A 26,079-nucleotide genomic window follows, 5' to 3' on the forward strand; every position below is an offset into this window, starting at 1 on the left:
TAATATAATTAGAAATTGGAATAGTTTTTAAAGTGTAAGTATGCCCCAACTATTGCATGAGATATACTTATACTAACAAACCATTTATTGTTCACCAGAAACTCAGATTTAAATGGATGTCCTGAATTTTACCTGGCAACTCTATTCCCAATAGATAAACAGATCAGCACTTTCTCCTACACCTGTGTGAAAGACAGTTATAAAATCCTATTTCTTTACTTGGTGAGAGAGAGAGTAAAGGATCTGCTTGATCCCTGTATCCCTATAGATGGTGCAGATATTAAAAGCAGGTTTCAAAGGAAACAGATGAAAGCAGGGCCAGGCAAGCCTTAAAACTGCAAACAGAAGTGGACATTCAAGCCCCAGCCAGGCCCAGCCAGGACACTTTGCGGTGGCCTCTACCCTTACCTCTGGGCATCTCCTTGGAGTGCTCTGTCTCAGGCCCATCCAACAGGTCCATCTGGGAGGCCTCCTCAGAGGGGACGCGGCGCCAGGACCAGCTCTGGTTGCCAAGGTCGTGTAGGGGCGGGGAATACTCCAGCTCACAGGGAAAGTCAAAGCTGCACTCCAGACCTGCAATGACAGCCAGTGGTCAGTGGAGCAAACATCTCCCCTAGGAGACCTTCCAGCCCCACCCCTCTGCCCCAGCGAGGCAGCTTTCATCTCATCCACAACCCTTGCTCTGTCCAGGATGGTGAGCTGTCAGGTTCACAGCTGGCCTAGTTCCATAGGGCTGAAAAGGGGACCAAGAGAGAGAGAAAAAAAGAGTTCTTTGTATTAATTCAGGTTAAGGGAGGTATCTTCAGAGAAGGCAGGTGAAACAAGAGCTAACAGGTGGGACTTGGAGAGGTTCTGCATCCTGTAAGTTTACCTGGTGACATGAGAGGGTCTGAGGCCAAATGGCCGGATCCTGACTTTGCAACCAGATAAGTCTGCATCTAAGTCTGGGTTGACTCCAGGCAAGAAAATCAGCCTGTGTGGCCTCAAATTTCCTTACCTATACACTGGGGATGGTAACACCTACCTCTAGATTTTGCGGTAAGAGCTAGTAGGAGAATTCGTTATCTGTATACATTAGCCTGTCTATAGTAAGTAGATGCTCAGGAAAAATCCTGGCCAGGTTAAGCCCTACCTGAGAAGAGAAGGCCAAAGGGAATGCAGGCCTTACAGCCCTGTCTGTCAGCCAATCATCTACCCTTCGGACTCTCCTCACCAGGAGGCCAAGGCTATGACTGAGTCCAGCTCATTCTCTCTTGGGGAGAAGGTGGGGGAGGACATGGGGTAAAGAGAGGGAGGTAGGAAGAGGCCATGCCCTGGGAGTTTTTATAACCTTTGACTAGGGCTTCCTGTGTCCACACCATTTCATGTTTACCCTATGTCTAAGATACACTCACCTTCTTCCCCTCCTCAGTGTGCGTTACTCAAAGTAGCTAAAGTGCTTTGTACCCAGGAGGCTCTCAAAGCTTGCTGATGGGTGGAGTGTGTGCCAAAGTGCAAATTATTCATCGACCTTTTACTTCATTGTCTGCCCCCAGCCATGGGGATGTGAAGAAAGGAAGAATGTGATGTGAAGGTCAGACCACTGGACTAGAATATGGGGACTTTGGTTGGTATCCAGGCTTGAACAGTCTCTTCTCACATGTGGCACTTCGTGCCCTCAACTGCAAAACAGGGCTTTAGACCAGGTGATTGGGTCTAAACAAATGCCCAGTGAGGCCTGGGTTCCAACTCCAGCTCTGCCACTGATTTGTTGGTTCCCTTGAACAAGACACTTAACCCCTCTGGGCCTTAAGTTCCTCAAATACGAAATGAGACCTACAGTAGATGTTTTTTAAAGCTCTTTCTTGATCTGACTTTTTAAAGATTCCTAAGTCCTTGTTCTCAGAAAGGTTATAGTGAATTTGATAAATCCATCTGTGTGGTGGTGCTAATGGGTGCTGACTCCCAATTATCATTTTGCATTTTAACAGCTGCTTCTGGGGCTCCTGCTCTCTTGACCTCCAAAATGAGCCTGGTGTTGAGAATTTCTGAACACAGAGGAGAAGGGGGGTCAATTCTAGTGTGGGCAGCTGATTGTAACTGGATTCCCTTTATCACACACACAGGCAGCTAAGTGCTGCCCCAGAGTAGGAGTAAAATAATTCCCATTGACACTAGCCAAACTAAGTTTAGGTGGTGATAGTGGGGGGAAATCCTTCAATTACACTTCTATTAAGTATCTTTCTGCTTCTCAGCCCCTAGAGATTTATGTACCAGCTGCTCTCCACGAGCTGCCATCTCTCTGGTCCTCAGGTTAATACCACTCGCCCTTTCACAATATAGACAATTCACCTTTATAATGGCAATCTGAAATGGGCAGAGCTAGCCTTGTTTGAGTCGACATGCCACTTGCTGACTACATATTTTATCAGCTTTGAAGCCATTCTACCTGCCACTGGGGGCTGAGCTGCTGCTATGTCTATGAATTGGTGTCTATGAATTGCAGGCTGCCTTAATCTTCAAGACTTGCTTGCCAGCCACCTGGTTTTGATTGCAGAATTCAAGGAGAAAACTGATCCAACATTTTACACTTTGTAGCACAATTATCCATATAATGAAAAGTGTAGCCACTAACCTTGGCTTTTCTGAAGAGGGTCAAAAGGATCCAACCATGTTAGCTAATGATCAAGTCAAAAGATGGGGGAGAAAGTTACTGGCTGTCCCCCTCCCACACAGAAAACTATTGGTGACTTTCCCAAAGCTTCCACTTCTGTGGCCCATCCTCTACCTTGATTTTTTTCTCCTCCAATTAAAGACATCCTATCTCTATTTGGAACAGAGGTGTGCCATGTGAGGTTTTATCTCTATTTGGGTCAAGTGTGCCATGCCTGGTGCATATTAGACAAACAGACCACAGAATATAGAATCCCAGCAACAAGCAGCATCCATCCTAGGATCTTTGACTCTGAACAGTTGGAGAACTGACTGTGTTTGAACCAAGCCTGCCTAGTGATACAAGCTAGGCACGTGCTCTAATTATCAAACAGGTTCATTTTGAAATTCTTGCTCCAAGGCAGCCTCCTCTTAGCTGTCAAAGCCACTATCTTTGGCTTTAAATAGAAAGGGAGTTAACATTACTGTTCATCATGGGTGAAACTGAACGGGGCTTTCCTACATTCCAGTTTAATGTCTCATAAAATATCAAGAGAGGTTTCTTTCTCCTGCTCTAGCCCCAGATCCTTTCAAGCAATAACACCTGGTACTCATCATTTCTAAAAACACCAGGTTAAGGATCATTTTCCTTGGGCCTTTTCTGAGGTTGTAGAACTAGGATGCTTCTTGCATCTTTATCCTTAACCGTTCTCTGACCCAATCCTTATAGGATAGGGACTACAGAGTCTGTTTTATAGACCAGACTCAGAGGGATCCAGGGTTTCAGTGAAGGGTTTAGCCTTATGCTATCCAACAGCAGAAGCAGGTCTACACCCAAGGGAAGGTGTGGAAAATTATATTCACTGAATCCCAGGGGTCTGCCAGAGACTGTGAGGTATTTTTCTTATGTCATTATATTTAATCCACAGAAAACACTGAAAAGTAGATGATGAGGAAATGGGAGCTCACAGAGTTTACTTTACTTGTCCAAAGATCAAAGGATCACCCTAAGGCAGAACCAGAATGTGAGCCAGGCCTGGATAATGATGAAGATCCAGGCATTTTTCATCAGACCTCCACAGTTTCAAAATCTCAACCAGGGCCAACAGAGTAAATTAAATAATGTATGAGAAACCTGCAAGGTGCTATATTTTGGTTACTATTAGACTCAAAGTCTGCAGCCTCTTCATATCTGCAAAGGCTTGTCCTCTACCCTAAGGAACAAATCTAGACTTCCTCTCTGTCAGGCCTATTTTGCAAAGTGTCTATGACCTTCAAAGGCTCCAGAGTTCTCAACCTTACTATACCTATCAGGACCAGGAGACTAACCATTGAAAAACAGCAATGAGGAAAAGACATACTTTCCAGACATAACTTTCCTACGTGCTGATCACATAGTTGAATGAGCAAAGAGAAACAATGAGAAAAAAAACAGTAATGAGAAAAGGACATACTTTCCAGAGCCTCCTGATCATTGCCATGCACTTTCTAGTTACTTTCATCATGAAAGAAAAATAAAGTAAGGGGAGCCTGGATGGCTCAGTCGGTTAAGCATCTATCTGCCTTCGGCTTAAGTCATAATCTCAGGGTCCTGGGATTGAGACCCACATTAGACTCCCTGCTCTGCCCCACTTGTGCTCTTTCTTTCACTCTCTTTCTCTCAAATAAATAAATAAATAAATAAAAATTTTTTTAAAAAAAGATAAGGTAATGGAATCTTCTGGAGACAGTTCTGCTGAGAGGGATGTCAAGTGTTATGAAGGGAAAGGTCTCAGTAGAGCAGTGAGGATGGTTCCAGGCTTGATCCTGCACATAGCAGCTCAGAGACCTCAGCAAGTCTGCTCACCTCTCTGTGTGTAGTTCTCTGCATTTGAAAAATGAAGGAAAATGGAGCACACAACTTCTATAGTGCCCTCCCTCTCTGACTGTCAGTGATCCCACAGAGCCAATACAACCAAAAACCAAACCTGGGCCAACACAACCACACCTACAGACCATCAGTTATTTCCACTCTGCCTACTTTTAATGGGGGCTTGTTGTCATCCCTAGAAGCAGATTCCCCATGAAATGAGGCTGAAAGTGCATCATACTCAATGGGGATTTAGTTTACTTCAAGAATCTCAAAAAATTAAGAAGAAAATCTCAAGTAAAACTGTTTCTGGATGAGTAAGTGTGAATGTGAGTGTGTGTGTGTGTGCGTGTGTGTGTTCATGAATTTTTATCGGTTTGTGCCTAGATCTTGAAACCTTATAGGGTATGAGTCACATTTCAAAAATTAAATTCATTAACAGTTATCTTTAAGGCATTGTTCTGGTATTAAAGGCAGCCATTCAGAAGACTATAACAGAAACTGATCAGAAAACCCTGTGGTGTCCCTGCTCAGAGAGATGCCCAGTTCCCTTATCAAATGCCCTTGGCTGTAGAGGAGTCGGCGACGACCACATGCTGAGTCTGAGGGGGGCTATCTAGCCTCTAGGAATGTGTGAGACTACCCAAGCAGTCATACCAAGGCCTGTGCCAAGGAAGCCACCTTGGCTAATCAACAGAGATGGGGGTCTTCCCAAGCTGAGCAGCGTGAAGGAGATTCCATGAAAGTTCTGGACACCATCTATAGCACCACACAAAGGTGATAGGGAAACACGGTGTCCTTTGGACACTCAGGTCTTCCCTTGGGTGGGCTTAGAAAATCCAACAGTCCTTCTTTGTAAACTGACCCAGATTCACCTCAGGCACCACAAAACTTCTTTGGATCAAGGCCTTTTATTCCTCCTTGATCCCGACCCTGGAAATCCAGAGACCTTGCACTAGTTTCCTCAGTCACCTCAAGTCAATTTCATTAGGGAAGCAGCAGTCTCTAGTTTTTTAGACTTTCTTTCCAAGGCTGGCTGGTTTCCAGGATCACTAAGAGCGGCTGTCCTGGGGCAGGTCCACAGGAACCCACCGGCTGATGTCTCTCAGTGTTAGCCCTCCATGAAGTTTAGAAACAAATATTGCAGAGTGAAAAGCAGAGTAATGCAAAAGAGAAGAACATCATGTTTATCAATCTTATGATGCTTCGCCCTTCTTTACTCTTTTCTTTTATTATGAGTGTTCTTTCAATCAAGCCTGGGGAGACTTCTTATGTTCTTGGTGCTGGCAGCACTGGGTATGTGTTTATAGAGGAGCCCTGAGGGGAGGAACTCCGTGAAGGCCCATGGGAAGTATTTTCATAATTGACAATATTTACCAAGGGCTTACTGTATGTCGGGCCCCTTATATCATTATCTTATTTGATTCCTATGAAGTAGGCAGTAGTCTTACCTCCACTTAATAGATGAAGACACTGAGCTCAGAGCAGTGAAGTTACATCTAAGTTACACATGAAGTGACTGAGTGGGCTTTCATAGACCTGATTCCCTCCTGGGACCCTGAGGCTTTGATGTCAGTATCTCACAAACAGGGAACTGTGAGCTAAAAAGGAAGCAGAAATAGCTGCCCTCATTCAGAGACACGGATACCAGTAAGGGTCAAGACCTGCAATGAGGCAGGTCAGGAATTGGACCCATGAAGAGACAAACAGGGCCAGGCTAGAGGCAGGACAGGAGCTGGAGCATCTGAGCTGCCCTTGAAGGAGATGGAACTGGGATTTCCTAAATGCAGACTGAGTCAAAGTTCATATTTCTAAAATCCAAGCCTTGCCCCCTGTGGGTGTGTTGACTCAGGAAGCCAAGGCTACATGTGCAGCCAGACCTGGGGCTCAAAATTCCATCTAGGTTTCCTAATATCTTCTAGGATATCTGCTGTGTTTCTTGGATGGAGTGAGGAGATCACAGTTGGGGGAACTAAAGGTGGGATGGGCAAGGTTTCTATGACCATCAGGGGCCCATGAGAGAGTTTACCCAACTGGATACTCAGCCACGGAATCTGCATCTGAAAGCAGAATCATCAGGTTTGCTGCTAGTTTAAAATATGGCAATATGATTGTTATTTTGCCTTGGTTTTTCCTGTTTGATGGCCAGGATGCACATGGCCTTGATTTTGGAACTGACAGTCCTCATTTGTTGAATGCTGGTCTTTGGTCCCACCCAGCCCTACAATCTTCTTCTATGTATCTATACCCACACGTCTTATTCATTAAGTGACCTTAGTATCATCAGGGTTGTTTCTCAGGGATAGAGCACAAGACATGAGTGACTCCAATTACACCATCTGCCAGATGTGCAGTACAGGGTACTCTCCCCCTTTCTCTGAGCATCGGTCATCTCAGTGATCAGACTAACTTCCCATCACTGCTAGAAGGACTCAATGAAACGAGGATGTGCTTCAAATGGAGAAATTTCCAACACACATTAACTGATTCAGAATTTGCACAGCCATGGGACACTTGGGTGGCTCAGTGGTTGAGCATCTGCCTTCAGGTCATGATCCCGGGGTACCGGGATCGAGTCCTGCATCGGGCTATCGGTGGGGGTGGGGGAGGGGAGCCTGCTTTTCCCTCTGCCTGTGCCTCTGCCTCTCTCTGTGTGTCTCTCATGAATAAATAAATTAAAAACCTTAAAAAAAAAGAATTTGCATAGCCATACCCTATCTGAACACAGTTTCTCATTTACTATGAGAAATAGTATTTATAGGAGACATTCTACCCAGTGGCAGATGACTACCTCCTTGGTATTAGGTTGTCCACTGGGAAGGTTGGGCCTAACAACCTTTAGGTGATATTCACAGTGTCAAAAGCTATTAGAACTTGAAGTGACATTTAAGGTCAACTGCTTGTCCCACTGGACAGGTGAAAACACCAACACCCAGGCAAGGAACATGTGGCTGGTCAAGAGGGTCCTTCACACAGTGTTAAGGGTACTTCTCCTGGCTATGGAGGCCTTTTTGAATGCCATCTTCTCTGCATAGCACCAGGCATGGGCCAAGCTGAACATCAGACTTACTGAATCACCAGCTCTCACTTCCTCATGCTTGGTTTACTGGTACAGTTAAGCCGAGGCTAGGTTGCTTTAAGGATGGCATATACAGATGTCCGAGGATTCCTGACAAGCCTGATTTGTGTATTCAACAAAGAATCATATGAAGCATCATGCACATGCCACAATTCTCCTACAAGTGACGTCTTTACATGTCATAGACTAGGGTTTCATGTTTGAAGCTGCAGGTCATAATATAGAGCTCCAGAAACCAACATTCTCAAAACACTGGCAATCCTTCTTAAGGACTGTACCCAACTCAAGGGAACTCCCTTGGCTGCCACCAAGCCTGAGGCGCAATGCAAGGGCATCTCCTTTTCTCAAAGAATTCTCCAGCACCTCTCAATCATTGACCTTCTAGGTGATGAGGGACCTTTGGGACCATCTGACATGAAGAAACAGAGGTCCAGAGCTATAATGGATGAAAGTGCATGGGTTGCAAAATTGGTACTAAAGTTTAGTTCCTAACTGTATATTTATTATTATTATTCTCAGCTATAACAAAAAAACAAAATAATACCATCAACAATTAGGAAAATTCTCAAAAATCTAGCCTGTGTTTTTCTGGAATAAGCTAGCAAAAACATACATGGCTAGGTTTCAAATATCTCCCAATGATTCGATAGCTCAGATCACTTCCAGTAAGGCTTCCTGGCTTCTCTCATTCTCAATGTACTCTTCTGCCAACAAGCTGCTTTTTTGATGCTTGCTGGAAGCTCCCTGCCAGACAGTAGGGCTGTGCATAGGCCAGAAGCTATGATAAGAACAAAGGGAGAAAAGGCAGGGGCCTAGGACTGAAAGGGGAAGACCCCTAGAGAATTCTTGGAAATTTCCAAGCTCTGGGTTTATCAGCCTTGTGCTTTTGCCATAATTCATTTAACCACCTGAGTCTTGGTTTCCTCCTGTATGAACGTGAGAGATTTATCACAATAATGATGCTGATAAACATAATAATACCTGCAGTGATGATCAAACAAGGGAATGGATGTGGGCGTGCTTTCTTAATTAGGAAGTACTATATATGCACATCTTTCTGCCTTGGTTGAGCTGTGCCTCAGATCTACCACCAGGAGCCTCAGAATGAGGTGGACTGATTTGCCCTTGGAGGACCCAGAGAGACACTGACTAGAACAGGCATCTTCCTACCTTGCTCTGATTTATATCAAAACCTCAGGGGACCCTGGGGTGTCTGGGGAATACACAGGAGCACAGATGCTGCGCAAGATCAGTCTGCTTAAGGTGAAAGCTTGGCTCTGCCACTTTACTCGCTGCATACCTGGGATCAAATTATTTAGTCCCTCTGTGCCTCAATTCTTTCATCTGTAAAATGGGGATTAAAGGAGGGGCCACTTCAGGGGGCTGTGAGGAGGATTAAGTGCAATATGCATATCAAGCTCCCCGTGTGGCAGTGACTGGCACAAAGTTTATTATTATTTTTTAAAGATTTTATTTATTTATTCGTGAGAGACACACAGAGAGATAAGCAAGGACACAGGCAGAGGGAGAAGCAGGCTCCATGCAGGGAGCCCAACATGGGACTCGATCCTGGGATTCCAGGATCAGGCCCTGGGCTGAAGGTGGCCCTAAACCACTGAGCCACCGGGGCTGCCCAGTTTATTATTAAATTTGGCAGTCACTGCTGTTGTTCTTCAGGTGGCCACAGGGCTTTGCCAAGGCAGAGGGGAGCTGAATAGGTGTGTGACCAGTGCGGAAGGCAGGAAGCTGTGGCTGTGGCTTGTGGAAGCTCCTTACTCAATCTTTGCTCTTTCACACACTGATCTAACTTCCCTTCGGAAGCGAAGTCACACTAGACCTTGAGTGGAAGAACTGCCTTCTAGATCCTGGCTCTGCTGTGGCTACAGGCAAATCATTTAACTTCCCAAGGCCTCAATGTCCTCATCTGAAAAATGAAGTGGTGGAATGAAATGATTCTCAGGCCTCTTCCATCTCTACCATTTTAAGACCAATTTCCCTTTTTGGGCAGATGGCCAAAACCAGCTCTCTAACTTGGCTCTAGCAGCTAGTCAACAGAATCCCAAGAGTCCTGACTTCTAGCCCAGGCTTGGATGATGAGGGACTTCTCCTACCCCTTGCTGGGTTATCTCCTAAAGGGGCACTTAGCCCACCAGTTACCTTTGATATTAATCTTCCAGCTGCCACCAACATATGGCCACTTACTTCATAAGACTAAGTATCAAACCTAGCCCCTGCCTGCCCCCCGCCCACAACCGCTACTCATTTGTCAAAGGGCCCCAGAACTGAAATCATTCACTTGCTTCCCACCAGCTCACTCCCTAGAATGCATCTGGGAACCAATCACCCAATTCAAGACATCTGTTTACTTCACTTATAATCAAGCTGCAGCGAAGAAGGGCTAAGTCTCCTTCAATCAATCAATTATATAAACACAGTCGCAAAAGAGTCTCAGAGAGGGTGTGTGTGCAAGCATGCCCAGGATGGTGGGAGATAGGCGTAGAAAGCTTAATTCTCATTTATCTTATCTGTGGCCAAAGCAATGTTATGGATGGAAGAAATGGTACCCTGCTCCTCGACCCAGAACAGAAAATCGAAAATAATTAAAATCCCAGGCATTCTGAAATTAACCAGCCCAGCCTCTTCACTTTACAGATGGAAAAACCAAGGCCCAGGAGGGTGATGTGACTTGGCCAAAGTAGCAAAGCAAAGGGTCTGGAGAAATGAGAGCTGAGACCAGAACCCAGATTGGACTTCCAATCTAGTTTTTTGCCTGTCATTTCCAGGAATCACTCATGTAGAACATGGAGTCTCTAACAATATGAAGCTGACCCCACAGAACATGGTGAAAACCTTAGGAGTTTATACACTGCTCAGCATGACATCCATATGACTGGGATCATCTCTAAAACCAGAAGGTTAGAGGAGATCTCTGAGCAATGTGGCATCCTTGATAACCAGAGGAGGCAGATGGTCATGGTTGCTCTCAACCTCAGAACATGCAAAATGATCCTTCCCACTTACTCTTCTTGTCCATAATAGTGAGTATCTGCTGGGTGTTGCAGGTTACCAACCACGGGGTTCCTCCCTGATACCAATCTCAAAACACAGATAGACACCAGGCTGTCCTAGCACAGACCCTGTGCCCTTCGGGGACTCCCAGTCCAGGGTGGGGAGACGGACTTCTCACACCTAACTCTCACAGTTGGCAGACATGGTGAGGCCATGGGGACACAGAATGAGAGAGGGTTTCTGCTTGGGAGGACCAGAGACTCACAGAGAAGGCAATTTTAGGACTGCATCTTGGAAAATGAAAAGATTTTTACATGGTTTAGATTTACACTAGATAGTTCATTAAGAACAGATGAAGGAATAAGATTATTCCAGATAGGTGAGGAATTAGTATTGCTTATTCTTGTGTAGTTGTATGAATTTTGATGCTGGGATGCAGAGGATTAAATCTTAGCATGGATAGTATTATGGTTAAACATAAAGTACTTTCAGGTTCCAGAGGGCAAAATTAGGGACTCAAAGAGTTTTAAGGAAAACCTTTCTAGCAAAGTAGAACCAGGCCGCTAAAATTGTAGGCCATTGGCCTTCTCACTGGAATGGCTCTCGCTCCTTCTTAAGAAGGTGATAGTGAAGCACCTGTGTTCTGTCTCATGGAAGCCTTTCCTCGAAATCAGTCCTTATAGTGAGGCTGTCAATTAGGAATCATGATCATTCCCATTTTTCAGATGACCAACAGAACTAGGGAGTGGTTTACTGGCTGAAGGTAGTGAAACTTAACAGGAATCAGAGCTGGAAATTAATTCTACCTCTTAGATCACAACTTGAGTTTCCTCCCCACCATTCTGTGATTTGCTGTCAGACAGAGGCTGGCAGACAGCTCACCTGGATGTTACAGAGGACATTTAAATAGGCAACAAGGAGGTATTTGGAAGACCTGTGGTTCACAAACCTAGTCGACTGTTCCTGGGCCCCAGATCTTGTTTTTAAGTTGCTATTCATAGTGATCGTGTGTTAACTAGACTGGGCCTGGCTGCAGGTCCTTCCACACCAGGATGCATTGACGCTACATTGATGCAACCTTTGGGACATCATCAACTTGCTGGATTGATGGAGACTTGAGGACTTAAAGTGATGACATGAATATAGCAATAGATAGGAGTGACATGTGAGGAAATGCTTTGCAGTCCAAGTACTGAGAAAATATGAATCATCACCCATGCATCTGCTATGAAAGATTAGATGTGGGCTCTCCCAAGCAGATGGCCTGGGTTTGAATCTCAGCTTTGCCCCTAGCTCTGGGCAGATCACTGACTTCTCTGGGCCTAGCTTCCTCATCTTAAGATGAGGCTATTTGACCAGACCACTGTGGGCCCTGATAGCTTACAATTTCTAGCAAACCAAATTATTCTAGGTATCTACTCAAATGGACTGGGTAAAGTTCTATTAATCTGAGGTCTTTTCTGGCATAAATAATTGCATCTGAGGTTGCTTTTGACAAAACATTTCATTTTCAGAGGATTTCCTCTCATTTTCTTCACTCTTGATCAGTCATTTTCCTGCATATGTTTTGGACACACATCTTTCTGGGCTGGTTAGGAATGCTCTGTATACAATATCTCAGATGTCCCAAAGCTGTCAAAATAAAAATTCCTCAGCTCACTCATATTTGCTGACCACGCTTTTTTTTAGAATGAGTAAAGAAAAAATAAGCCTGCCCAAAGTACTTAATGTCATAGCTTTTAATTCTAAACCAAAGTATGTCCAGCCCAGAAACTGTTCTCCCCTTAGACCTATGTTTTTCCTGAAACCAATTAATATATGACTTTAGGAACAAGAGGGCTGTTGAGAACACCCCTACCCTTTACTAGAACAGAGATCCTGAGGAGCTGAAAAGCTCTGGGTTGGGAACGAGAGACCTGAATAAACTCTTAGTTTGCCCCTGAATTGTTCAGCAAATGTTTCTATTTCATCTAATGTATATTTATCAAGAACTCAACTGAGAACAAAACACTGGCCCAATCATTAGAAATGCAAAAGGGAACAAAATGTGGATTCCTTGGGGCAGCCCAGGTAGCTCAGCGGTGCTGCCTTCAGCCCAGGGCCTGATCCTGGAGACCTGGGATCGAGTCCCACGTCAGATTCCCTGCACGGAGCCTGCTTCTCCCTCTGCCTGTGTCTCTGCTTCTCTCTCTCTCTCTCTCTCTCTCTCTCTCTCTCTCTCTCTGTGTGTGTATGTATCTCTCATGAATGAATAAATAAAATCTTTAAAAGAAATGTGGATTCCTTGACCTCTAAGAGCTTATAGTCACAGAATAATGATGACTTAGGACCACAAATTACTAAGATAAGTCACACTAAAAAGTGTGACATCAGAAATATAAGGTACTGCAGAAAGACATTACACAACTTTTCTTGGTGAAAAAATGGGGACATGGTAAGGTTTATGACCTTGCAGGCTTTTCTAATTAGGGGTTAATGTGGTAACCAGCTGCTAGGAGGGAATGCTTACTATACGGTTTCTAAAAGGAAGCTCTACTAGTCTAATAGACATATTATGTCTTTGCTAACACTGAAAAGTCTTATTTCCCAAGTAAGCCTTCCTATTAGGTTTGTAGGATCATCAGTCCCTAGGGTATTGCACACATATACCAAACAATCATGCAAGAGTATTTAAGAAGCACCTTTCAGGTGGATATTTGGGACTATCTTAGACCTACAATAAAAGTGAACTAAGGTAGAATCTCTAGGAAGGGCAGGAGCAAAGAGCTTGGCAAATTGTAGACACTCGGTGGGTGAGTAAGTGCATGAGAGATACATACATATATATGTATTTACATATATTTATATATGTATAATAGATAAAAGCGATTTATTGTTGTCTTACATATCTCCAGTTGGGTAAATTAGACTCGTCTATGACTGCATCAGCTGACCTAGTTTATACATCCCATATAAAGGGATGAAATATAACCTAGGAAAGTTACTTGGTTGAAAAGAAACATCAGGGAAGTCCCAGGTCTTGATGATAGATATCATACAATGGAGTTTCTTAGAAAATTTGGGATGTTCAAGAAATAACCATTTCCTGTACAGGTTGGAATCTTCTCAGATTTCAAGAAGGGGGGGATTATACCAACCCAATGTTATCAAAAAACTCTGTCAATTTTTCCATTAAAAAATTCCAAGGAGAAAGAGACATCAGTGTAGCCTGGGTATCAGGGAAAGCTCTGATGTGAAGGCAGGGGCTAACCAGGGCCTTACAAGCTGGAGCAGGTGGGCTCTGGGGATACAGGTTCAAAGGAAGGGAAAAAAAGCAGTTGGGAGCAAAATGGAATAAGAAAGTAGGAAACATAGGGCATAGGAAGAATGTAAAACATCAGTAGTGTTTATGTAAGGGTGAGAAAAGGCCCTCACAGTCCTTGTTCCACTTTATCCTTCAGTGGTTTCAACATTGTTGATTATTTCTGTATCTAAAATTTTCATTGCCTTGGCTTCTGTGACTATACCATGTTCTGGTTCTCCTCCTATATTTCTTATTTCTCCATTTATGTGTGTCATGCTTCTATTCCTCTGCTAATTTCTTACACGCAACATCTAGAATCTCCATCCTCCAATCACCATCCCCAACCACAGCCTCTATGCTAATGACTCTCCATCTCACCTCTCTCCTCAAAGCCAAGACCTTAAATTTACGACTTCCTGTCATCTTCACCTGGATGTCCTGAAGACATTCAAATATAACTTGCTCAGCATAGATCTCTCCATCTTCTCCTCTCTAGATGTTTTGGTCACCATCTTTCCTTGTCAATTGTTTCTCCTCCTCCCAGTTCAGTTAATATAATGTCTATCTACTCAACTACTACTCAAGCTGGACTCTCCTGGATGGACAACTACATCATGCTCACCCTATAGCCAGAATCTCTCCTGGATTCCCATCCTTCCATTCCTTTGCCAACCTATATGTAGGATCATCTCTAAATCCTGAGTATATCCAGAAGTAATTATTTCTCCAGACTCATCCCTGCTGCTTCCTCCCAGATAATCCACATCCTGTGTCACTGAGCTTGACCTGGTCCTGAATATGAAATTGCACATTCCTTCCCTCTGCCTGGAATGCCCTTTTCATTAGTTTAGAGTCTCATTGAATCTGACCTGTCCTCATCTCCAGAACATCTAACTTCCTAAGTCCTCTAAGGCCAGTTCCTAAGAACTGGCCTTCTTTCCCTATGTTTCAGAGAGCTTTGAAGATACCTCTGTTTCCTGTACCTGTCATCTGTGCCTGCCTCTTCCTTGAGAGTTCTTGAGGGAAAGGAGTGTGCCCTATTTGTCTTTATCACTGCTATGCCTAGAACAGAACCAGACATACAGTTGGTATTCAAAGAATGTTTATACCCATCCTCCTATTCTCTGTGGCATCAGAGACACACTAAGGGGAAAATGATGCAGGCAGGTAGGAATACAGAAACAACCCTCAGTGAAGAGGTCAAGGTTTAGACTGGGCATCAGAGAACCACCTGCCTAGGTAGGATTGCTGCAACCACATTAGCAGGAGAAAGAATATGAGGACAGGAGATCAGACAGGCCCGAGTGATCCTTTCCAGATTCATCTGTCTCTATCTCTGTGTGTCTCTGTCTCTGTCCTCTCATTTGTCTCCCTCTTTTTTTTTTTTTTTTCCCTTTGCAATGCCTTTCCCCAGGTCTGTGACTATTTATTTATTTATTTATTTATTTATTTATTTATTTATTTATTTATTTTTGAGGGAGAGAGGAACGGGGAGCGGCAAAGAGAGAGAGAGAGAGAATCCCAAATGGGCTCTGTGCTGAGCTCCATGACATGCTCTATGCAGGGCTTGATCTCAAGACCTGAGCCAAAATCAAGAGTTGAACATTGAAGGGACTACGCCACCTAGGCAGCCCTGTGACAAATGTTTTAAATGGTTCTCTTTTGACTTGCTTTTCTTGCCTTTGTGTCAGTTGGTCAATCACTCTTTTATCTTTTAATCTGCTTTGTTTCCTTTCAGCTTCTCTTTACTCAATCTGCCACTAATGGAGAGAGAAGTTGTTGGTATTAATTGAGTGGACCTATGTGTTTTCATTTTAAAGGTAAGATATATGATGATGTGCAGCATTTAAACAACTCTTTTCTTGAAACACCTAAGCCATCTGCTTTTCATGTAATTTTCGTGGATTGGGTTCATTGGTCCCTAGCAGGTCAGCAGTCCTCAGGGTGACTGCTGTATCCTGTTCTTGGTGGTGTATGATTGTCAGCATTGCTGTATACCTTGGGACTCAGTCTTTTGGTGAATATATCCAAAGGCCTCATGCTTACCATGTTGTAGATTAAAATACAAGAGTATGGACTAGGAAAGAACTTGACTTCTCAGTTCAGTGGAGCAGGGTGGAAAGAGAACACAAAAAGGCCTGGCCTGTCAGGGCAGAGGAATTGTTAAGAAAGCTTTCAAACCTGACAGTGATCCCCAAGGGAAGTGGAAGTTGCTTTTCACTAACACCACATACTTGAGGGCGGAATAGGTGATCACATCCAGCCACATTAGATATGTAATTTCAGAAATGTGATCAAACTGACTTGCTGCCAGACCTAAGAAGCAAATCCCATAAGAGGTTTGTGGGCCTTTTTGTTTTCCATTTTTGATTCTGTGGTAGGTTTTTTTTTTTTTTTTAATATGTTTAATTTACCCAGTCTTTTCAATCAAAGAAATTGATACACTAATAGGACTAGTGGATGGTGGTAGTGGCATCAAGGAGAGTAATTAAAAAGTCTAATTTTTTCTTTCTTTCCAATAGTACCAGTCCTTAAATTGTATGGATCCCATGGGCTTGAAAGTAGAAAAAGTTTTAACAGAACTTTGATTTAAAGTCCAACAATGGCTTCTTGTGCTCTGATGTTGAATGTTAGGAGGAATCTTTCTTTTTCCAGGCATCGATGTTGTAGCCATTGGGGAGCTGGAGGGACAAAGGACTATATTACTTTATTAGGGCTGACATAACAGAGTACTACAAACTGGGTGGCTTGAAATGACAGTAATTTATTCTATCACAGTTCTGGAGGCCAGAAGCCCAAAACCAAGGCATTTTCAGGACTATGCTCTCTCTGACCACGTTAAGAGGCGTCTGTTCCATGCTTTTCTCCCAGCTTTTGGTGGTTGCTGGCAATACTTGGCATTCCTTGGCTTGTAGATATATCACTCTAATCTCTGCCCCCATCATTATATACTGTTCATCCTGTATGTCTGTGTCTATGTCTCTGTTTTCTCTTCTCATAAGGATCCAGTTATATTGGATTAAGGCCTTCTCTAATGCATTATGGACTCGAGTTAATTATATCTGCAAAAATCCTATTTCCAAATAAAGTCACATTCCCAGGTACAAGGGGTGAGGACTTCAATATATTTTTTTGTTGAGGGCACACAATTCAACCTACAACAGGGAACATAGTCTATGGTGGGGAACACAAGACAGCCCATAGCACCCATGTATGCGAAGAGATGAATTAGCTAGACTGCCTGGGATAGTCTCAATTTGGGGACATCAAGCCTTGGTTCTACAGTTGCCTAGATCTTGGGTATCAGACTATTCATTCAGTCCAAACTCCAGGTTGTCCAGGAAATGAGAGCTCTCTCCATGGAGGGAAGACTTCATCTTTGAATTAACTTTGTGTTGTAGTAGAAAGAGCACTCTAACTTGGAGCCAGACAATCTGGGTTCAATCTTTTCTACTTGTCATCCTGCTCCATAACGGGAGCATGTTAATAAACTTATTTGACCCTCAATTTACACTCCTATAGACATGGGATATAAAATTATTTCATAACAAGCTTAAGTGAGAAAGAGGTGTGAGAGTTTTGCAAAATAGCGACATTTTTGTTTTTTTAATACATAAGAACTCTCTTTCTCCTCCTCATCTGGAGCAGAACCTTTGGTTATATTATGTTTTACATGTTGATATGATTCTTCCCATACCCAGAGTGGGCCAAAGTGAATTAAATTGGGCAGGACACCATCTGCTTCTGTAGCTCTAGAACTGAAGGTGATCACAGCCTCCAGGGGCCTCAATCTCTTAGCACCTGAAGCTACAGAACGGAACAGATTTTTATCTGGGTGGTAGAGAGAGCCCAGCCCTCTAGCCAAGCCTATAAATAAGTCTTAAGGCTTCAGAGCTGATGATAAAAGGAGGAAAAAAAGGTATTTCTTTTGATGCCCCCACCTCCCCCCCCCCCCCGCCTCCTTCGAAGCCTTGGGGAGGAATGTGTAGCTCTCTGCTTGTCAATGATGAAATTAGCGGGCTGCTGTCCTTCAAGACAAGAAGCGAGAAAGAGCTGGAATCTGATACCAAATGCCGCTGAAGAGAATATATTTTGCACAACATAAAAGGCCGCAACGTAAATTAGAAGAAATATGGGAAGACTTCAAAAAGGTAGGTCAAACTTTTTCCTCAAGCAGATAATTACAGGCTGGGGGTGAGTAAATCTTGTTAGCCTCTCTCCACCTCGTCCCTTCTCATAAAACACCAGTGAAAAGAAAGCCACACTCAATTCAGGATTGGACAGATGCCTGGGAGGGCTGGCCGGCCGCTGTCCATCACGATGCCTGTGGGCAGGGTGTTGCCACCCGCTCTTGTTGACCCCTTGTTGGTCCCACCCTCCAGGACACCCCTTCCTGTCTCCTCCCCAGAATGCAGGCGCTAGGCTCCCCCACTCAAACACCCCCATCAACTTGCTGAGACTCAGTTACTTCTCAGTGTCTGAAGAACTATCCCTTCAGGCAGCAATTTTCCAGTCAAATTTCTCTGCCCAAGTTTGAGGCCTTAAAATTAATGAAGTTGTTAACATTTCTTAAAATGTCTTTCACGGCAGTTGAAAGGTGTGGATTTATCGCCAGTGAGCCTGTTGGCCTGTCTGGTTCATAGAGATGTGTGGGTTGAGCCTCCCCCAATACCCTTCAGGGGACAGGAGTCCTGGCCTTCAGTTTGCTCTGCACTGTGGGATCAGCCTCCAGAGGCTGTTGTTGTGGCTGCCAGCCTAACTAGCTGCGTATGGAATTATGTCTCTGGCCTCCGAGCCCTGAGAGAGCAGGACTTGGTCTTACCTACCTTTGTGTTTGTATCCCCTCTGGCTGTCTGGTCCTGGACCAGACACACAAAGGTGATGGTGGAGGCAGGTGGGTCACAGCTGAATTAAATACACTTAAGATAGACTCTGAAATGACCACTGCACTCAGTTAGGGAGCCACCAATCCAGGATCAGTTCTTCCTCCTGTGAATCAACAGCAATAATGGTACTGCCTTTGGCATTTTCATCCAGCATTTGGGCAATGTTTGGCCAATGGTTTGGGTCCTCTCCTCGCCTAGAAGGCAATTTTCAAGGATTCTAGGCCAGAAAAGGAGTTTGAAAAGGATCCTGGGAATAGTCCTGATCTATACTTTTGCCCCAAGGCAGCATGCCACTCTACCTCATTTTATAGATCAGAAGGGTGAGGCCCAGCAAGAGAAAGTAGGTGTATGAGGGCCAAGCAGCGGTAGGTAGCAGTTTAATAAACTCCGGCGGCTCTCTCCTTTCAACCTGCAACCTCTTTCTGGATGTTCTACAGAGGACAAATGGAATGCCCTCTGTGTCATGCAGAAGGTATACCTGCCTTTTTTGGATGTCTTGCATTTTATAAAAGTTGTCATCCTGTGGAGATACTGAATGACTTTGAGAGCAAATTCCAAATGTTATCCAAAGACGGGTTGTATCACAAATCTGGTTACAAAGCAATAACGATACAAAGGACCAGATTTCAATTATTTATAGAGACTTGCCCTTATCACAAAATGACACTCAATGTCTGGCTTAAATAAAATCAAGAAGTAATTCTTATCTAGAATCTTCTGACAACTACTGATCTTCCTCTCCCACTGGGGAGGCTTCCCCTCCCACTAGAAGTGGCAGAAACATCCCAGCAGAGTATAATCCTATACTGCCCTAGGGTTTTGGATGCATTTGTTTTTTTAAGTTTGAAATGAAATGTACAGTTAATATGAACCAGGACCAGCTGCATTTATGCATGAGGGAGTAGAAGAGCTCTGTTAGGTTCATTTTTAAAAACTCAGGTCCAATGGCAGAGACTGAGTATCAGGAATAGGTAAATATGCCCAGAGGGGAATCTAGAACTTAGTGCTCTACCCGTTTCATAAATACTTAATTGGATCAGACCTCATGAGTTAAGTTCCATCCCTGGAAACCTTTTGTGTTCATTCATCATGCACAAGCCTTTATGAATACCTTTTGTGTGATATAATAAAGTGGGGAACAAATTCAGCTTAGTGCCTGCCCTTGTGGGGTTAACTCCAGAGAAGTTCAAGAGAAAAAGAAAATTGTCCACCTGGAAATACATCAGCTCTTTTCCAAACCTGCTCTTTCCTCTGCAGAGGCCCGGTTTCTATGAGCTGTCAGAACGTTAGGTGTTAGCACAGAGAATGAGGAATTCTGTACCATATAAATTCAGCCTCCTAATGGCTCCTAGACCATGACGCAGCAGGCTGAGCAAGTGGCTCCCTGGGAGGAAAAGTGAATGTAAGGGAAGAATTCTGGTTTTGTAGTTAGAGAATCCACTCTGTGCCATCTTCTAAGCTCAATTTCTACATCTGTGAAAATGGAAGGAGACCTGGCCTCCTTACTTCTGAGGTGGTTGCAGAACCACATGAGCTGAACTAATATCTAAGAACATGTCCAAGTAACTTTAAAGAGCTACCCAAATCTAAGTGAGTCACTTCTGGGGCCCCAGAAGACCCTTGACCTTCAGAACAATAATCCTTTCTCAAGAGATCTCCCTCATTAGAAACACACATGAGTTAGAACCCTCTAATTAGAAACCACAGTCGAAATGCAAATGAGTGTGGCATCTAGTGATTGGTCCGGGGTGTCAGGAAGATGATACACCATAAAGGCTAGGGAATGAGTACAGCAGCAACGAAGCTGTCGTCTTCCTCTACAATAAAGAAAGCACCTGTGGGTCTGGAGGGGCCAGGCCTGGCTGGAATGTGTGCCAGGAGAAGATGGAGGACACTAAAACTCACAGCTCCCCTAATTAGGAGACGGTGATTGTACATCACAAATAACTATGAAAAAAACACTTATCAAAAAAAAAAAAAGAAATAAACACTTACCATATCGACTGCGATGAGACAGGAAAGGGAAGGAATCTTTCATTATCCAGGTCAGATTCCATGCAAAAGGATCAGGAGGAGGAGAAGGCAGGCTTGTTGGGGATTCCAAGGAGCTGTGACCTGGACATCAAAAACAGAGAGAACACTGATCCATGTGCTCAGGTACATCTTCTAGCTGTCACTCTTAAGGCTTATAGGAAAAAGTGTGTAAGGGGCTTTTACGTCATCCACTGGAAAAGCATGGGAAAAGACTGAGCCACTAGTAGATTGAACCGACTCAGCACGTCCGTGCCCGTTTCCTATCAAAGCAGCCAAATCTAAGAAGTCTGAATCTCATGACCAATGCCCTGCCAGAAACCTCTGGGAGACGAACTAGAACTAGACACGTTACTTAATGGCTTGGTCTAACTGCTCTATTCAAAGTCTGTTCTGCCTAATAAGAATTTGTACAACTTTATAGAGAACTTCAATTCATCTCCTTCAGATACTGCCTCTACTCTACTTTATGTTCAGACTTGTTATTTCATCTAACGTTGTTTGCTTGGGTTATTATTGTCTTATCAATGAGAGGGCTGAAATCGCACTCAGAAGTTACGATATTTTGACAATTATGCTATTTTCGGGGACAAAGAAAGCTAGGTGATGGGTTTTCCCACAGCCAACAGTTCAGGGAGGCACAAAGGATGAACATTCTGATTTGCATGAAAGAAAGAAGGGTTGAGAGAAAAGGAGCAAAAGCAGCATTATTCCTTCGCTTAACAGTACCTCAAGTGGGTTTTGTGTGGTGAAAAGTAATTATAATATATCTACAAATCAAATGAACACATGTTACAGGCTCTTATGCAGTTCTTCCCAGAAAATCCCCAACTCAATCACAATTTGCTAATGTTTTATGGCAGGCAAAGCTTTCGCTAAAGAAGGAACAGCCTTTTTGTTAAAGATGAGAATCAGCCCTGGTTCGTAGATAGATGTGTAGCAAGACCAAGTGAAGGGAAGTGGGAAGGAAGGGGACTAGGATTTCTTCCATAGCTTCTGTGGGCCACGTGATGCTGGGCTCTTAGCCCATGATCCCACAGAGATATTCACCGTGACTCTGTGAGATAAGCACCAGCACCCCCATCTTATAGATAGAACAACTGGGGCAAATGAAGGAATCAGGAGCTGAACCCCGGTTTGCCCAGTATCAAAAGGCCATGCTCCACCATGAGCTGGCTGGTTTGCTTCTCAAACAGAACTCCTCAGCTACCTGGAGGGACTTGGTGAAGAGAAAGAGGTGGAAGAAAAGAAAGAATACGAAGCAGCAGTCAAAGCCTTTTTCCAGTCTGTCTGCTTTGCACTTTCTTTCAGATCACCTCCCGCAGCAGCTCCTCCGGGCCTGCTCTCTTGCTTCCAACCCCTTGTGAGCAGCAAGCCCTCTTCAGATGCCTTAAGGAAATAACTGTGCTGAGTGATCGTGGCAGCCTCATGCTTCCAGACCCCTCCACTGCTTGGCCTGCTGGTACCATACCTGGGAGCACGTGCCCCTGTAGCTAGAACAGGATGGACATCCTGCAGTCACCCTCCTAAAGGAGACATCCTCATCTCTGACTCCCAAAGATTTGAGTAGGAAGTGCTGGCTTCTGTGGACCTAGGAAGAGTTTTTTACTTTTCTCCTCCATCTGATATAAAGAAATCGGAACGGAATTAGTTGGTGCCCAGATCCATCTTTCTGCTAACATTTCTACATATGGCTCGGGGGACATGGGCTGAAAGGGGACAGGAAGGAGCTCTGCCAATATATTTCAGGGAGAAGCCGTCTGATGTTACTTTTACATCAGCTCTGTTTTATAGATGGGCCCTAAACCACACAGGTCTACTTGGGGGCAGGACTGGGGTTTATTGGACTGAAAATAATAATAATAATAATATGAATTGAACACATACGGACCAGGCACTCTGCTAAGCATTTTAAACGAGCAATTACATTCATTTCTCACAAGAACCTTGTGAATTGCACTTTTATTGGTCCTCATCTTGCAGCCAGGGAAACCACTGAGGCTGAGGGAAGTTTGACACCTGGACTGTGGCCACATGGCCAGCAGGCAGGAGAACCGAGTCAGCAGAGCAGGTGAGCCTGATGCTATAGCCTACAGTCCTTCCGCCACCCTTCTGGACTCCCACAAACTGATGCAGGGGGTCCTGCAACTCTCTAACTGGGCTTTGGACCTCCACAGGGCAATGGCTAAGGCCAGATGTCACCACTGAGCATGCCCCAAAACAGGGCAACTGCGTGAGGGCTCTTTGAATTCATGACAGCCAAACCCCAGCAATGACCTCCATGTGAATAAGTTTGCGTCTCTAGGTCTGAGTCATCAACATAGCTCAAATTCATGTAGTTTAGAAGTGGGAGGAAGATCAAATCTCGGCAATATTTCCATGCTTCCAAGTAAGGTCATTTTTCTTAACCACACAGTTTGAGAATGGTACTGACTTTTTCCTGGATAAGAAGCACCAAGTGGATGGTGCTAGACTTCAGGAAGCACTTATGAATCTATGTGTGGGCACAGAATGGCAGATGATTTTCAGTATGACCAAGGGCCAGGTTATATATTGAGGGACAAAAAATATCTGAAATTATTCAAAAGAAAGAGCTGTGAGGGCTGAGTCATGGCCTTGCAAGTAGTGACGGGCATCACTGTGGGTCATCCCTAAAATAGGCTTAAAGCCTTTTCGATCCAAAAATGTCAACCAATTGTTGGGCATCTTCAAAGATGAATACCAGGGAAAATGCAGAAATATGGATTTTGCCCTTAACTCCTGGAATTTTTGCCAGGAGGCTGGGCTTACGTGGCTCCCACAGGGAGACAGGTAGTGATTTGCTGCATGCGAGGTCAACCAAAAGGATGGGCCTCCTCACCTGAAGAAGTTAAAGACCAAGAATAATACAGCCCACCTAAATGAAGCTGTTTGCCAAAATCTGAAGCATTGAGATAGATATGAATTCTAGCCAAAGTTCACAGAATCTGCATAAATTTAAAATGTAAAGAAGAAAGTACTTCTGCATCTAACAAGTGCAGGGAAGAGGATCTCTGTTTCCTTCATGCCCTCTTTCCTCCTCTTCCTCACCCTTGGCAAGGGTGGCAAGGGGGGTTTCTAGCACAGAGAAGCACAGATGCCACGAGATGCAATCCATTTAAGCAAGAGAATGTCTTGGCTTTTTGGTGCTTGCCTCTAAAAATATGAGGATCCAGAGTGAAATGGGCCTCATGAGCATGTATGTATGGGGTGGAGGTATGAAGTAAGGCCTACTGGCTCAAGAATAGTATATCTTGGACCCTGGAAAGAAGGCTGGAAAGGAAAGGAGAAGAGAAAGCAGGAGCAAGAAGCTTCCAGGTGCCCAAGGGAGGCTGGCCCGTGATGGCCGAGATCACCAGAGGTGGGTAAGATTGTTTTCGGTTTTTTTTTTTTTTCCTGGTGGCATCCTGAGCCCTTTGCACAGGGTGTCTGGTTAGAGTGAAACCCCCAACCTCTCAAGGCTCCTCTGTCTACTACAGATGCCAGGTCCATCACTGTAATAACTCCCTTGCAAACAACCACAATCCCTCTGCCTCATTCTTCCTTCACAATTGTCATGAGCAGCTGAGCATGGTGGTGGGAGAGGAGGGAAGCAAAAGGGAAGAGGGACACACCATTATGCTGACAAGTTTCACTTTGAATTCATGACAGCAAACCTCCAGAGGACCCTCAGTTCTCCCCAGGAATCCTCCTGCATTCCCTGCTGAGATCAATGCACCCTCCACCTCTCCAGCACCACCTACACCTCAAGCCCCTAATTTCCTTATTCCACTACATTCTCATGCAGTGGCCTTGTTTCTCATTCCACTGGGAAAAGAGAAGCAAATCTACCAACTTGTAGGTATCAGTTCCTGTATACACTACTGCCCTCCTGTTACAATGGACATACCGTCTACACTCACAAGCAGCAGCAACCTCTCCACTTAGGTGCTCAACCTACCTTCCTCCAGGAATCTGCTGCTGCAACAGCCACCCCCACCTCCCGCAGTCTCCTACCTCAACAATGTCCCTCTACCAAGTCAATCTCATCCATAGCAAACATATGACATCTTTAAAGAAAAAAGAAAAAACCTTCCTAGACCTTCACACTTTTCTTCAACCATTATCCTGCTATTCTGTTCTCCTTTACAGCTAAATTTCTTAAATGATTTGTCTGTGCTCTGGTTTCCATTTTCTCCTTCCCCTTTTCTTTTTAACTTAACAAAATAAAGGTTGTCTTCACTACCCCAGGCCAAGGTCACTGGGGATCTAAGCTGCTGATACAATGGACAGTCCTGGTTTTCCTCTTACTACACCTCTTGGCAGCACATGAGCCCGCTGACCTCTCCCTGCTTCTTGGATTCCTCACATCCTGGTGACCACATAGACGTTGGATGCCCTCAGTCCTCACCTCCTACTCCTATGGCAGGTCCTCTCTATTGTTCTTTGCCAGATCCTCCCCATTTTCCATCTGTACAAAAACAAACAACTGCCTTTACCCTGCTCCACACAAACACACAAAAACAGAAAACCAAAACAACAATAGCCAAAAAAACCAAAACCCCAAACTATTCTCAACTTTCCAGCAGCAACTGTGTAGAAAATTTCATGCTGAATACTGAATTTCATCACAGTGGTTTTACCCAGCTGATAGTGATCAACGACAATGAATTTCAAGTGACCCCAGGGCACTAGAACTTCCTAGACCTTACTAGAGACTCTTGACCAATGAGCAGGGAATTTGTTTTAACACAACACTTGCATACTTAGAAACTCATTCTCTCCCATCCAAATTGCTGATTCCTAATTCTGACTTGTCAATGACCACCAAAGAACCCTGTTCCTAAAGCTTTAAAAACTGTGATTTTTCTTCATTACAGAACTACTCAGTGAATTTTTCCTTGCCTGATATGTTAAATATGCTCAGTGTTTATTTTTGGTTTTAACACAGATGGTCAGGGGATGGGGTTATCTTTGTTTTATTATTTGACCATTGTTAAAAGTAGGGAAGTTTGGGCCTTTTCTCTTCTCCATCTAAGCTCACTCCCAAAGTTATCTCACCCAGTATCATTCCTTTAAAGATCACCTAACCCAACTTCCCTAAGCAGCAACATATATGTCCAACTGCCAGTCTGAAATCTCCATTTTGTTGCCTGATAAGTATCTCAAACGTAACATGTGCCAAACTAAACACTTGTCCTCCGCTTAAACTCGGGTGTTTCCATCCCAAAAAGTGATCAGAATCCTTCTGGTTGCTTAGAGCAAAACCGAGAGGGATCCCTGACTTCTTTCTTTTCCCACCCTCACATCAATT

At 44.1% G+C, this 26,079-nt stretch overlaps 1 protein-coding gene across 1 annotated transcript in view; it reads right to left on the reverse strand.

Annotated features, from left to right (window-relative positions):
- The window catches only part of ALK (ALK receptor tyrosine kinase), a 680,979-nt gene that overhangs the window by 464,802 nt on the left and 190,098 nt on the right, over positions 1-26,079 (reverse strand). Inside the window, exons 2-3 of the mRNA XM_038561183.1 lie at positions 20,733-20,852; positions 409-573 (exon numbers count right to left, since the gene is read on the reverse strand). Coding sequence (XP_038417111.1) covers positions 409-573; positions 20,733-20,852 — 285 coding nt within the window. The remainder of the gene's footprint in view (positions 1-408; positions 574-20,732; positions 20,853-26,079) is intronic.

Source organism: Canis lupus, chromosome 17 (genome assembly GCF_011100685.1).
Source record: "Canis lupus familiaris isolate Mischka breed German Shepherd chromosome 17, alternate assembly UU_Cfam_GSD_1.0, whole genome shotgun sequence".
Classification (NCBI taxonomy): domain Eukaryota; kingdom Metazoa; phylum Chordata; class Mammalia; order Carnivora; family Canidae; genus Canis; species Canis lupus.